Source organism: Neoarius graeffei, chromosome 12 (genome assembly GCF_027579695.1).
Source record: "Neoarius graeffei isolate fNeoGra1 chromosome 12, fNeoGra1.pri, whole genome shotgun sequence".
In the NCBI taxonomy this organism is placed as follows: domain Eukaryota; kingdom Metazoa; phylum Chordata; class Actinopteri; order Siluriformes; family Ariidae; genus Neoarius; species Neoarius graeffei.
Window position 1 is genome coordinate 73,287,892 of NC_083580.1, and position 13,896 is coordinate 73,301,787.

The 13,896-nt window shown below is 41.3% G+C and overlaps 1 protein-coding gene across 5 annotated transcripts in view; it reads right to left on the reverse strand.

Moving 5' to 3' along the window:
- Positions 1–13,896, reverse strand: part of adamts2a (ADAM metallopeptidase with thrombospondin type 1 motif, 2a) — a 168,366-nt gene that overhangs the window by 99,890 nt on the left and 54,580 nt on the right. For 4 of the 5 annotated variants that reach the window (XM_060936380.1, XM_060936383.1, XM_060936379.1 and 1 more), the window contains one exon: positions 13,577–13,618. The exons of the other annotated variant lie outside the window; for it this stretch is intronic. In XM_060936380.1, coding sequence (XP_060792363.1) covers positions 13,577–13,618 — 42 coding nt within the window. The remainder of the gene's footprint in view (positions 1–13,576; positions 13,619–13,896) is intronic. 5 annotated transcript variants of the gene reach the window in all.

Below are 13,896 nucleotides of genomic sequence, written 5' to 3' on the forward strand. Positions count from 1 at the left end.
CGTGAAATCTCATCTCATCTCATTATCTCTAGCCGCTTTATCCTGTTCTACAGGGTCGCAGGCAAGCTGGAGCCTATCCCAGCTGACTACAGGCGAAAGGCGGGGTACACCCTGGACAAGTCGCCAGGTCATCACAGGGCTGCACATAGACACAGACAACCATTCACACTCACATTCACACCTACGGTCAATTTAGAGTCACCAGTTAACCTAACCTGCATGTCTTTGGACTGTGGGGGAAACTGGAGCACCCGGAGGAAACCCACGCGGACACGGGGAGAACATGCAAACTCCGCACAGAAAGGCCCTCGCCGGCCACGGGGCTCGAACCCGGACCTTCTTGCTGTGAGGCGACAGCGCTAACCACTACACCACCGTGCCGCCCTTTCCGTGAAATATCAATAGTAAATTAATAAAGTAAACATATAAATGCAGGTAAAATATTTAAATTATGTACTTCGCCAGTCCAAGCATTTAATTTAAATCAAGACTTCTTGATTTTTTTATCCGTGATGCATCATCCATATGAAATCAGTAACCAATCTGTAATATACTGAAACATCCGTGACCAATCTGTAAATTATTACCATCTGTGATGCATCTGTATTAAAATCTGTAACCACTCCGTATTTTGTATCCTTTTTATTATATTTCCATAATCCATGATCTATCTGTATTATATCAACCACCGGAGTGTGTGCATGCGCTGTTTTGGAGTCCAAGCTGTACAGTACGACCCGGAATAATGTGCTACTGCTTGGAAAAACCTTCCATGACTATTCTTAAGTTGCATGCGTTTATTTCCCTGAGTATCAGGACCAAGCGATATTATAGTCGGAATTATAGTTGTGTTTTTGCTCCAGACTGGAACTAAATTCTGGTAGAAGGATAGTCAGAGTTGGAGTTATAGGTAGAGTTATAGTTATCGGTGTTGTGGGACCGGGGCCTTAACATCACCGAATCACCATGAAACCACAGTTTATTACCAAAAGGCGACCACTGGGACCCTTTAAACTGTGATATCAGGTCATTTTAAGTGATATCAACTTACAATTGTTTGTTTTGTTGCTTGTGTGTATATCTTAGAGGGGACTGATAGTTTTTATATTTTAGAAGGGACCTCAGAATAAAGATAGATAGTTTTGAACATGTGGGGACATGTGGCTGGTCCCCATAAGGATTTTTTTTCTTTTCAATTTTTTTAAAATGCTGCACATTTTATATTTAAAATTGTGCTTTCTTTTTTAACCATTTAGATTCTAATCCATGTTATTTTACTTAGAAGTCTCAACCTTAAACCACCATGCCATGCAAAAGTATTTGCCCCTTTCTGATTTTTTTCCCCCCATGTCACTTTCTTTATTTTAGGCGGCACGGTGGTGTAGTAGTTAGCGCTGTCGCCTCACAGCAAGAAGGTTCTGGGTTCGAGCCCAGCGGCCGACGAGGGCCTTTCTGTGTGAAGTTTGCATGTTGTCTGCGTGGGTTTCCTCCGGGTGCTCCAGTTTCCCACACAGTCCAAAAGACATGCAGGTTAGGCTAATTGGTGGCTCTAAATTGACCGTAGGTGTGAATGGTTGTTTGTTTCTATGTGTCAGCCCTGCGATGACCTGACGACTTGTCCAGGGTGTACCCCACCTCTCGCCCATAGTCAGCTGGGATAGGCTCCAGCTTGCCCATGACCCTGCACAGGATAAGCGGTTACAGATAATGGATGGACGGACTTTCATTACTTTAGATCAAACAAAAGTTTATACAAAACAATTACAACTGCTGGGAGATCTGTCTTTTACATCACTGTGGAAGAATTCTGGCCCACTCTTCTTCTTTAATTAAAGCCGAATTGCCTTAATTCAGCCACGTTGGAGGGATTTTGCACAAGGTCCTGCCTTAAACTCTATCTTTAAGTCAGCGGTTCAAATCAGGACTTTGAGTAACTAATCGTTTTATGATACTACCAGAAAAAACTTTTTAGCAAGTGCAAAAGTTCAACTGAACTACAGTACGTTTCTTAGCTCATACACAATCACACTTTTTCAGAAATTCAGACATTTCTTTCAAATAACTGAGCTGTGACTGCAAGCCACATGTGGTAAAACGTGACTCAGGGCTGTAAACAGCAATGCTTGGAAGAGAAATACAAACTGAACCTCTCTAACCAGAAGAACCTCAACAAAGACAATTGCTTTGGTTAGCCTTCAGTTAGCCTCTTAATGTTTATATCGGGGGAAAAAAACAAAAGCATTTTTAAAGCCTGACCTGTCCCTGTTCCCTCTACCTCATTTTTCCCCTCCACAAGTTAGACACTAACTCTGAGTTTTGCCCTTCTCACGTCTGCCAAGTAGAGCTTAAAACCCCATCAAATCTGCCACGTAGACACTGTCTGACTGAGTCCAGGCTTGGCTGCAACATGTCTCTGCTGGATTTCAGTATGAGCTCCAGTCCTCATTCACACTCACACAATTGACACAGATCTACTCATCCAAATCTGGGGGCTTTAAAAAACCCACCCTTACCCCCCAGTACACACAAAACTACTTCATTATTGTCATCTGATATTGTGCTGAGCAATTGTGAGTCTGAGATGCAAATGTTGAGGTCCAACATAATGACATGTCATATTGTCCACCAGCCATGATGGTACTGCAGGGGAACAAAAGATCATATTTTAAAGCTAGGGTAGGTAATTTTGGAGAAATCAGGAAGAGTAAGCTAGATTTTGAAAATATCCAACAGCAACAAAAAAAAAAATCCCACCACCTCCTATCAGGCCTCCCTCTAAATCCACTCCTCCAAAACACATGAACGCGCACTGCCCGACTACTGCTGGAGGATGAGTCCATGATGGGCCATGAAAGTCTCTGCTATTTTTTCCTGCTTCACCATGATCCGATTCAAGATACTACGTCACGCATCACGTGGTAGGCTTCCCCTGTTCGCGCAAGACATTGTGGGATACAAATTTTAAAAACAGGAGAGAAAAAGCGCGAATGAAACGTGAAAGACCGACTATAGTAACGGAAAGCGAGAAGAAAAGACGTTATGTTATATACAAAGGAAAGGAAATGCAGGAAATATCAAACTATCAGCAGTCAGCGAGCACCTCGGTGTGATCAACTTTTTCAGCTTCGTCTCTTGGCCAAAGCGAAGCCGTTTCTCAGTCGGCAGGATCTCGAGAAGGCAATTCATGCGTTTATCAGTTCCAGACTGGACTATTGTAATGCCCTGTATGTTGGCCTCAGCCAGTCTTCAATTTTACGTCTTCAACTTGTACAGAACGCTGCGGCCCGATTTTTAACAAGCGCGTCTAGACGTGAACACATTACTCCTGTGTTGTCGTCACTCCATTGGCTTCTAGTCCGTTTTAGAATTGATTTTAAACTTCTGTTGTTTGTTTTTAATGCCATCAATGGCCTGGCTCCCTCTTACTTGTCTGAGATTTTAACTATTCGTGATCATGGTAGGGCCCTGCGTTCTTCGGGTCAGCTTCTGTTAGAAGTTCCAAGGTCGAGATATAAACAGTGGGGTGATCGTTCTTTTGCTGTCGCTGCTCCCAGACTGTGGAACAATCTGCCCCCCGACATTTGCACCACTATTGATCCCGGCCTTTTTTAATCAAAGTTGAAGACCTACTTTTTTAGATTGGCGTTCAATCCTGACTAGGGGAGTCTTGTTTTTGAGGGGTGCTTCGTTTCGTCTGTTTTATTTCATGTACTTCTGAAAGGCTTTTGGTAATCTGCAGCACGGTGGCACCTTCCGCAGTCAAAACCTGTGTTTTTATGTGTTTTGGTGTTCTGTTTTATGGCTTCCATGTAAAGCACTTTGGGTACCTTTTGGTTATTGTAAAGGGCTATATAAATAAAATTTGATTGATTTGATTGATCAGCTGTTCGTTTAGCGACAGAATGATGGAACTGTCAGTGTACGCTCAAAGGTAAACCTACACACACACGGACTTCCTCTGTCTGCTTGACTGCACGAAGCGAGCGATTTCATGCACATTATTTGCTTTAATCCCCTCAAATTATATAACTTCTCAGCCACAGACAAAATAGCCTGATATTTTGTAAGATGTTACAGAAATAAACATACAGTGGTGCATGAAAGTTTGTGAACCCTTTAGAATTTTATATACTTCTGCATAAATATGACCTAAAACATCATCAGATTTTCACACAAGTACTAAAAGTAGATAAAGAAAACCCAGTTAAACAAATGAGACAAAAATATTATACTTGGTCATTTATTTATTGAGGAAAATGATCCAATATTGCATATCTGTGAGTGGCAAAAGTATGTGAACCTTTGCTTTCAGTATCTGGTGTGACCCCCTTGTGCAGCAATAACTGCAACTAAACGTATCTGGTAACTGTTGATCAGTCCTGCACACCGGCTTGGAGGAATTTTAGCCCATTCCTCCATACAGAACAGCTTAAACTCTGGGATGTTGGTGGGCTTCCTCACGTGAACTGCTCGCTTCAGGTCCTTCCATAACATTTCGATTGGATTAAGGTCAGGACTTTGACTTGGCCATTCCAAAACATTAACTTTATTCTTCTTTAACCATTCTTTGGTAGAACAACTTGTGTGTTTAGGGTTATTGTCTTGCTGCATGACCCACCTTCTCTTGAGATTCAGTTCATGGACAGATGTCCTGACATTTTCCTTTAGGATTCGCTGGTACAATTCAGAATTCATTGTTCCATCAATGATGGCAAGCCGTCCTGGCCCAGATGCAGCAAAACAGGCCCAAACCATGATACTACCACCACCATGTTTCACAGATGGGATGAGGTTCTTATGCTGGAATGCAGTGTTTTCCTTTCTCCAAACATAATGCTTCTCATTTAAACCAAAAAGTTCTATTTTGGTCTCATCTGTCCACAAAACATTTTTCCAATAGCCTTCTGGCTTGTCCACATGATCTTTAGCAAACTGCAGACAAGCAGTAACGTTCTTTTTGGAAAGCAGTGGCTTTCTCCTTGCAACCCTGCCATGCAGACCATTATTGTTCAGTGTTCTTCTGATGGTGGACTCATGAACATTAACATTAGCCAATGTGAGAGAGGCCTTCAGTTGCTTAGAAGTTACCCTGGGGTCCTTTGTGACCTCGCCGACTATTACGCACCTTGCTCTTGGAGTGATCTTTGTTGGTTGACCACTCCTGGGGAGGGTAACAATGATCTTGAATTTCCTCCATTTGTACACAATCTGTCTGACTGTGGATTGGTGGAGTCCAAGCTCTTTAGAGATGGTTTTGTAACCTTTTCCAGCCTCATGAGCATCAACAATGCTTTTTTTGAGGTCCTCAGAAATCTCCTTTGTTCGTGCCATGATACACTTCCACAAACATATGTTGTGAAGATCGGACGTTGATAGATCCCTGTTCTTTAAATAAAACAGGGTGCCCACTCACACCTGATTGTCATCCCATTGATTGAAAACACCTGACTCTAATTTCACCTTCAAATTAACTGCTAATCCTAGAGGTTCACATACTTTTGCCACTCACAGATATTTAATATTGGATCATTTTCCTCAATAAATAAATGACCAAGTATAATATTTTTGTCTCATTTGTTTAACAGGGCTCTCTTTATCTACTTTTAGGACTTGTGTGAAAATCTGATGATGTTTTAGGTCATATTTATGCAGAAATATAGAAAATTCTAAAGGGTTCACAAACTTTCAAGCACCAATGTACATCACAATGACCATATTTCAGAGGGAACTAAATTTCACCGATTTTATTAAATCAAAAGGATGTCTAGCTTTAATACTGATGATCACGATATTTAAATCTCAATACTAACAATTTATTATTATAAACATATGAGATTTTTTTTCCCTTCAGATCTAATATTTTATCCTTTTTGATTTACAGTACTCCTATACATGGCCGATCCATCATGTGACATTCCGAAAAAAGTTTAAAAATGTGTATGACATGCAATTTTAAGTATTCGAAAAACCCATAAAGCTTACTTACTTTGATACTTTTGAATAATTTATGTGTGAAAGGGTTAAAACTGAGTGTGCACAGTGTGGCCCAGTGACGTCTGCATAACAAGACATGATTAGATTTCTCTTCCAGTTTTTTATATAGAATTATGATTGTAAGGTTCTATTGGCGTACATGTCGAATAACGCATTGGGTGACTCTTCCCTCCAATACCTAATCTTTCCTTCTTGCCTCAAGCCAAACGACCCAGAAGCACTCAAAGCAAAACCGAACTGAGTTTAAGACAAACCGAGATTCGACGTCTCCTTAGCTGAACCCTTCTGACAAGACTCTGAGTGACATGTGAATTTCTCTGATAGAAGTTGATGACTCTGGTCTCCTCCTCACACCTCTCCCACACGGTGCACTAAAAGAAGTGCACTCAAGGCAAGAGAGAGAGAGAAAGTGGAAATGCGGAATGCATGTCGAGAAGTGAATCAGCCCCAGAGACCTGAGCTAAGCTGAACCAGGTTTCTTCAAAAAACATAAATCATAACAGTCAAGATACGTCACCAGGTTTTATCAAAGAAATCAAACACAACTCTTTCTAAAGATTCGCGACATTAGAAATTGCTTCGATATCAGTAATTTCACATACTGTCATACAGAAGACTCTTCATATGCCCCTCTAAACCCTTTTGTTATATTTGTATTGTTCTAAGACCACCAACATGGAGGACGTCCTGAAGGCACAGTTTTATGTTCACCTGTGATAAAGGGAAAGAAGTAAAATCAACACAATATAGTAACTGAAACAATCTTTCAAATGGTGATACAAGCACCAAACTTGGCACAAATACTCCTTAGACATTATTCTTTTGAAAAAGTACGCGGGCCACCTGAAATTCAAGGTGGCTGCTTATTTTCAAGATGGCCGCCGCTGCACACTTGAAAATGGGATATAATCTGGCCACTTTGACCGATTTGAATGATCTTGGTGTCTAAAAGTAGGTTTTTGACTTTGAGAAATCTAAAAATCCCACTCTTAACCTTCTAGGGAGCTCCTTTCTGCCATTTCTAGCAAAAATATGATGAAAAATATACATAGACCAGAACATATCCTACAAACTATTTTATTTATTTGTTATTTTTAAATGCACAACTGGAATGTTTAGTTATGGTCAATGTTTGTCACTGCAGAGTGCAATGAGTCAAATACAGAGCTCACAAATGCACTGTTCACCCCAGCAGTGAGCTGCATGGTTTCACTTGTCCTCACATTTGCAGCTACATAGTCTGGTGCAGGTGAGACTGAATCGGTAGCATTTGCACCTTCCACAGCATTCAGATTTGCATCCACATTTGCATCCACAGCTGTTGGCAACTCTCGGCAATAGGTGGAAGCGTTGTCCAGAAGACCTTCCATGTGTCTCCACTCTTTGTCCATCCCCAGTCAGCAGGACTTTGTGTTTCTGGTTGGCACAGTGTTGACTGACTCCATATACAGCCTGCTTGATAGGCAGTGCGCTTTGCATGCTGAAGTAGTGCTGCTTGAGTTGGAGGGATCACTTCATATGGCCTCTGCTTTCGAGCAAACATATCCAGCCTGGCATCATCAACACGTGCAACTGTACTGGACCTGTCATACATTGTCACCACAAACTTCTCCAGGACCTCCAGATCATCATCATCTACTGTTGGTGGGTACTGGCTGAGCTTGGCAAAGACATCAGAAGCTTCAGCATACACATCCCAGGTTTGCCATGCAGACTTCTTCCCTTTGCTGCGGAAGCCTGATACAACATCGCAACCAGTGAAGGCATGGAAGAAGAGTATTCCTTTGCTCTTCTCCAGTCCTAAAGAGAGGTGCAGGTCATGTACAGGAATCCATCTCAGGTTCCGTCCTTGGCCAAAGGCCACCCACAACTGGTGCAGACCAATCCCTTGAAGGAGAGGCAGAACACTGATTGCTATGACGAGGACATCCTCTACCTCTACTGCTACACCCTACACCCCAAACTATAATTATTGCTACAGTCTATACAAACATGCATGCTAGCTATGTTAGTGGACTATTTTACAAAAGGCCAAGAATAAGGCAAAAGTAAGCTTCTGAGTGATTTTATTCTCCCAGATTTGGATTCTACATGGTCAAAAATGTATAATTTGATGCCAGAATCATCCATATCGGACAAGTCTGTGCATAGTTATGGCAAAACGATATATTTCTGTACTGGACATGGCGGCCATCTTTAAAATGGGCAGCCATCTTGAATTTCAAGTGGCCCACATACTTTTTCAAAAGAATAATGTCTAAGGAGTATCTGTGCCGAATTTGGTGCTTGTATCACAATTTGAAAGATTCCTCTGAAATATTATGTTATCTGCTGCACTACCTCCTTCCATTCTGCCATCAACTGATAGAGTTCAAATAAAGCTGCTGAGAAATCACTGAACTTGATTTTGTACAGTCTATGGACGTGACGTGACCCTAGTGATTACTGATCGGCTGTCTCAGTGTCACCTGTGAAAAAACCAATCATGTTTTAGAAAAGAAAAGAAAAAACATCCACTTTCAAAGCTGCTTCATCGTAACGAGTAACGAGGACCTTGATAGAAATATAGTGGAGTGAAAAGTATGATATTTGCCTTTCAAATGTAGTGAAGTTAAAGTCATAAGTTTCCAAAAAAAAATACTCAAGTAAAGTACAAATACTCAAAAAGTGTAGTACAGTACTCAAGTACATGTACTTCGTTACTGTCCACCGCTATTCATATTATACTGGAAATATACTATGAGTTTACTTGTTTTATACTTCTAGTCCACTTTTTAGTTTATAAAAGTATACTTTATAGCATATTAGAAATATACTATTAGTTACTGGTTATATACATCTAGTCCACTGTGGCAGCGGGGGCGTGGCCAAGCAGCAGTCTGTGAATGGAGGGCGGGGTCGAGGAAGGTAAGAGGCTAAGTCATTCCGCCTGCTGTCAATGAGTGTGTGTGTGTTTGTTACAGGGATGGAGCATAAAAGGAGAGAGAGCAGAGAAAAGGGGTCTCTCCCCAACTGCAATGCGTGTGAAAGAAAGAAAGAAAGAAAGAAAGAAAGAAAGAAAGAAAGAAAGAAAGAAAGAAAGAAAGAAAGACTCTTGCCTGCCGTGCTTTTGTTCTCCACCCACATCAGGAACTGTTACATCCACTTTTTAGTTTTGAAGTATACTGCAATTTTCCTTCTAGGTATATTCTTAGTTTTCTCGCCCTAACCCTTACCTCATGCACACTACCAGGAGACAACTTACGTGTTTTGTACCTTAAAGGGCTGATGACACGAACATGACTCTATGCAATTTCTTAAATAAACTATACAACATGGCAAACATGTTAGATTTCTGTTATAATTACGTGAAAAGAAGCTGTTGTTACGCAAATATCCAACTTTTAATTGCACAGCGCAAGAAAACTGGGTCCGTGGCTCGCGGCCATGTTGTGATGTCAGCGGGAGAACACGCTGCGGTTCACTGGCTGTTCTACTCTGGTTCTACTCAATGGAAATGGCGCATGAAAACGCCGGTGAACTCTCTAGTGCTAGCTCTTCCTCTTCTGGGAGTCTAGAATTGTGTTGATCTCTTCCGAATAGAATCTATGATAGCCTACCCTCTTTACCCTTTGCCTCTCGTTGCTAGGCGGCAGTTACATGAAAGCCGCAAGCTTTCACAAGCAAATACATGACTGATATCATGCCGACTTTATGATTACATTTATGACTATCATGTAGAATCTATAGCTCTACGTATTCTACATATTTTGGGCTGGAAAACGTCAGCAGTATCTGGCAACAGATACTGCTGACGTTTTCCAGCCCAAAATATGTTCAAAACCCACCAAAATGCACTTGAAACCGCTCAACTGGGCGGGAAACCTCCCAATCTGGCAACACTGTGTAGGCACTGCTGATGGTAGTAACACACGTTTGTGCTGAACTGAACACCCAAGAGATTCTTTTAAGCTGGGAAGGGTGTCAAAACAATCCAAATCGAAGTGTTCAGAGCACAGCACGGATGTTGGTGAGGGCTCCCACTTGTCACGAGTGCGCCTGACTTGCTTCACCCACTTCGCATGCAGCTCGGGATCACTGGGAAACTTGAATAAACTTACCCCATCCTTGTAGGTTTTGGAGCAAAAGCCGGCAACACAACGCGAAGGCATAATAACTATATATATAATAATGTATAATAATAATACTAATAATGACAAACTGAACACTTGTCGCATCAACAACAAACTGGTAAGTTAGGAGGAAGGTTCTTTCGCTGACGTCATATAGCTCCTCCTCCTCCTTCGTCTCCTGGGTGCTGCAGCCCCGTCAAATTTGCCCAAATAGCTGCATTTATCATCATAACTTGTAAAATAGGCGCCTTCGTGAATTAATATATGGATCATCGGGAATTACTTTTTATGTTATAAAACATTGCCAAAGATGTCAAAAACGTGTCATCAGCACTTTAAGGTACAATGAAGTTATAAAGGTAAGAATTCACAAAATAATAACAGATACTCAGGATTACGAACATATAATTTTTTTTTTAATCAAAATTTAAAGCAACATTGTATTAAATGCCAAAGTATGAAAACATGGCAATGACAACTGAAATTAAGCAGATTCTACCGTAACTGGATCCATTAACCACTTGCCCACAAAATAAGAAATTTTTCTTGTCCTTTTTTCAGTGAGGTAATATTTTCAAGATTGAAAATATGGTATTTGGTCTTCTAAAACAGCACGTCATTTAAAAATACACTGAGTATATCAATAAAAGATTTTTAAAGAATAAAGTTCTATTTCTTTGACAGATCTGACAGACATAACTCCCATTTTAAAAATCACTTTCATTATCCCTGTTGCTATCGTCAGTGAATTTCTGTCAGATGACCTGACGATAGACTCGGCCATTATGGATCTTTGGTAGTTATCGTGTGGAAGCAGGCTTTATCATTTTTGGGTGTCAACAGATAGAGTTGAAATAGATTAACAGCGAAAAAACTATTTCGTTCATGAGAGAAGCCCACAGTTATTTTTAAAAAATGCTATCGTCAGTCTAATGCACCTGACGATAGCAAAATTCAAGCCCTCGCCACACACATGTTGACTGATGCAAAGAGGAAATTCTACTGCGCATGATTTTTGTGACAGCAGACATTTACTTCCCGGCAAGACTTGGAGTTCTGACAGCTAGATTTCATCAAATAAATCAAGGTAAGATTTTCAGTCAGCTATCCTGACGATAGACATTTTTGACGATAGAAACATTGAGAATATATTTGTGCATTCATATTTAAATTTTTCTGGAGGAAAACTATCGTAAAGTTGAGATAAATCAGAGCCACTTGTGACCCTTTCAGCCGACAGGCCGTTTCAATGTGTTATTTCCCTGCGAAAGTGACACAGTCGTGTCTATCGTCACTGTTCTGACAGACTATGAGATTGCTATCGTTAGTATATGACCGACAGGTGTGTGCTATCGTCACAAAAATGACAGACCTTGTAAAGTGTGATAGCACACACCTGTCGGTCATATACTAACGATAGCAATCTCATAGTCTGTCAGAACAGTGACGATAGACACGACTGTGTCACTTTCGCGGGGAAATAACACATTGAAATGGCCTGTCGGCTGAAAGGGTCGCAAGTAGGGTTGCCAACCGTCCCGATTTGCCCGGGACGTCCCGAATTTTAGGTGAATTTAATTTGTCCCGCGAGGAACAGCTCCCGTCCCGTATTCCAATCGCAGTCGCGGTTTTTGATGAAATATGGATGAAATATTTTGTCCAATAGTAGCAGACTGGTGATGGATGACACATTGAACCCTTCAACTAAACCGTCCGTTTGTGGGTGATACACGCTGGTGCGGATCGGCTTAATCCCTAATAACCTATACAGTTCGTTTAGTGTCCGTGACATAAATGAGGTGCCTTGATCAGTCAGAATCTCTTTTGATAATCAGTAGAGTTACCCACATTAAATATCCAAAACGAGAAAAGAATTTCAAAGGAAGAAGGAATGGTTGGAAATTTAATTTAGCCACATTTTGTATGAATGAATTCTCATCTCATCTCATTATCTCTAGCCGCTTTATCCTTCTACAGGGTCGCAGGCAAACTGGAGCCTATCCCAGCTGACTACGGGTGAAAGGCGGGGTACACCCTGGACAAGTCGCCAGGTCATCACAGGGCTGACACAAAAGACACAGACAACCATTCACACTCACATTCACACCTACGGTCAATTTAGAGTCACCAGTTAACCTAACCTGCATGTCTTTGGACTGTGGGGGAAACCGGAGCACCCGGAGGAAACCCACGCGGACACGGGGAGAACATGCAAACTCCGCACAGAAAGGCCCTCGCCGGCCACGGGGCTCGAACCCAGGACCTTCTTGCTGTGAGGCGACAGTGCTAACCACTACACCACCGTGCCACCCCTGAATGAATTCTGTTATGTATAATAATATAGCCTTGTATAAGGCCTGTATTTTTATGCTACAAACATCATTTTTGTTTTGCCTTTCTCCTGTATAAACAGTAATTATTGAGTTTTAAAATTTTTCCTTGTATAAACCATTTCATTTTCCTGGGAAATGAGAGGTGTCAGTAATTAGCAAACAATAAAGGTTACGGTCAGTGAATTATGGAATCAACGGTCCTCTCACAGTCTAAATAGATCATAATGGAAAGGTTTATGAAAGGAGAAATTTTAAAACTCAGTAATTACTGTTTATACTGTCCCTTTTTTTTCAAATTGTTCTTAAAAATCATATAGAATTTTTTTCCACATTTTATCTTAGGGGGATTTTTTCCTAGAGCTTTATTTCCATGGGGTTATTTTCCTAGGGGTTTATTTCCATCGGGGTTTTTTCCTAGGGGTTTATTACCTATGATCCATCATCATAGGCCTTACTACCATCAATATCATGCCTTCACAGTCATGGATAAAGCATTAGGCCTACCAGAGTACACTGCATTAAATACTGTATATAGGCCTATCTATTATAGCCATACCAAATAATATGTCAACTTATGTCATTATTTTGTTTTGCAACTAAGTTGACTTAAAGTTAAGTAGAAAATAATATGGGGCAGCACGGTGGTGTAGTGGTTAGCGCTGTCGCCTCACAGCAAGAAGGTCTGGGTTCGAGCCCCGTGGCCGGCGAGGGCCTTTCTGTGTGGAGTTTGCATGTTCTCCCCATGTCCGCGTGGGTTTCCTCTGGGTGCTCCGGTTTCCCCCACAGTCCAAAGACATGCAGGTTAGGTTAACTGGTGATTCTAAGGCTACATCCACACGACAACGGCAACGAGATTAAAAAAAAAAATATCGCGTCCACATGGGCAACGGATCAGTAAAATATCAGGTACATATGGCAACGCAACGCTTGCTGAAAACGATGCAATACACATGCCACACCTCGAGGTGCGCTGTAAGACGGTCCCATCGGAGACACCACGACAATAGAAGAAGTAAGGACGCATGCGCATAAACTATTATGCGCGAGACTTCATATTAGCCACAAAGTCAGAAAAATCTGTTCGTAAAATTACGTTATAATGACCAAATACAATGAAAAGTATTTTTCCAGTCTCACCTGTGAAAGGTAATCCCATGTGATCTCGTCTGGACGGCAAACCTGTTGGTACAGTTAAACGCAGCACATGAATGAGGCATCTTTATTCTCCGCTTTGACCCATCCAATATGGCGGCGAGGATGACATATGATTCTACGCGGAAGGCGGCGTCTTTAATGGTCCAGAATAAATTGAATGCTACACGTTGATGGATTAATTTGTTCTTCTACGCCCTTTTTGAGGAATGTATTGTAGGACTTAAACCAACATCTGAAGAGGTGAGATTGCTCCTTTTTTCCCTATTTTTGCTGGCGGGATTGACTCTGCCCTAAGGGCTATT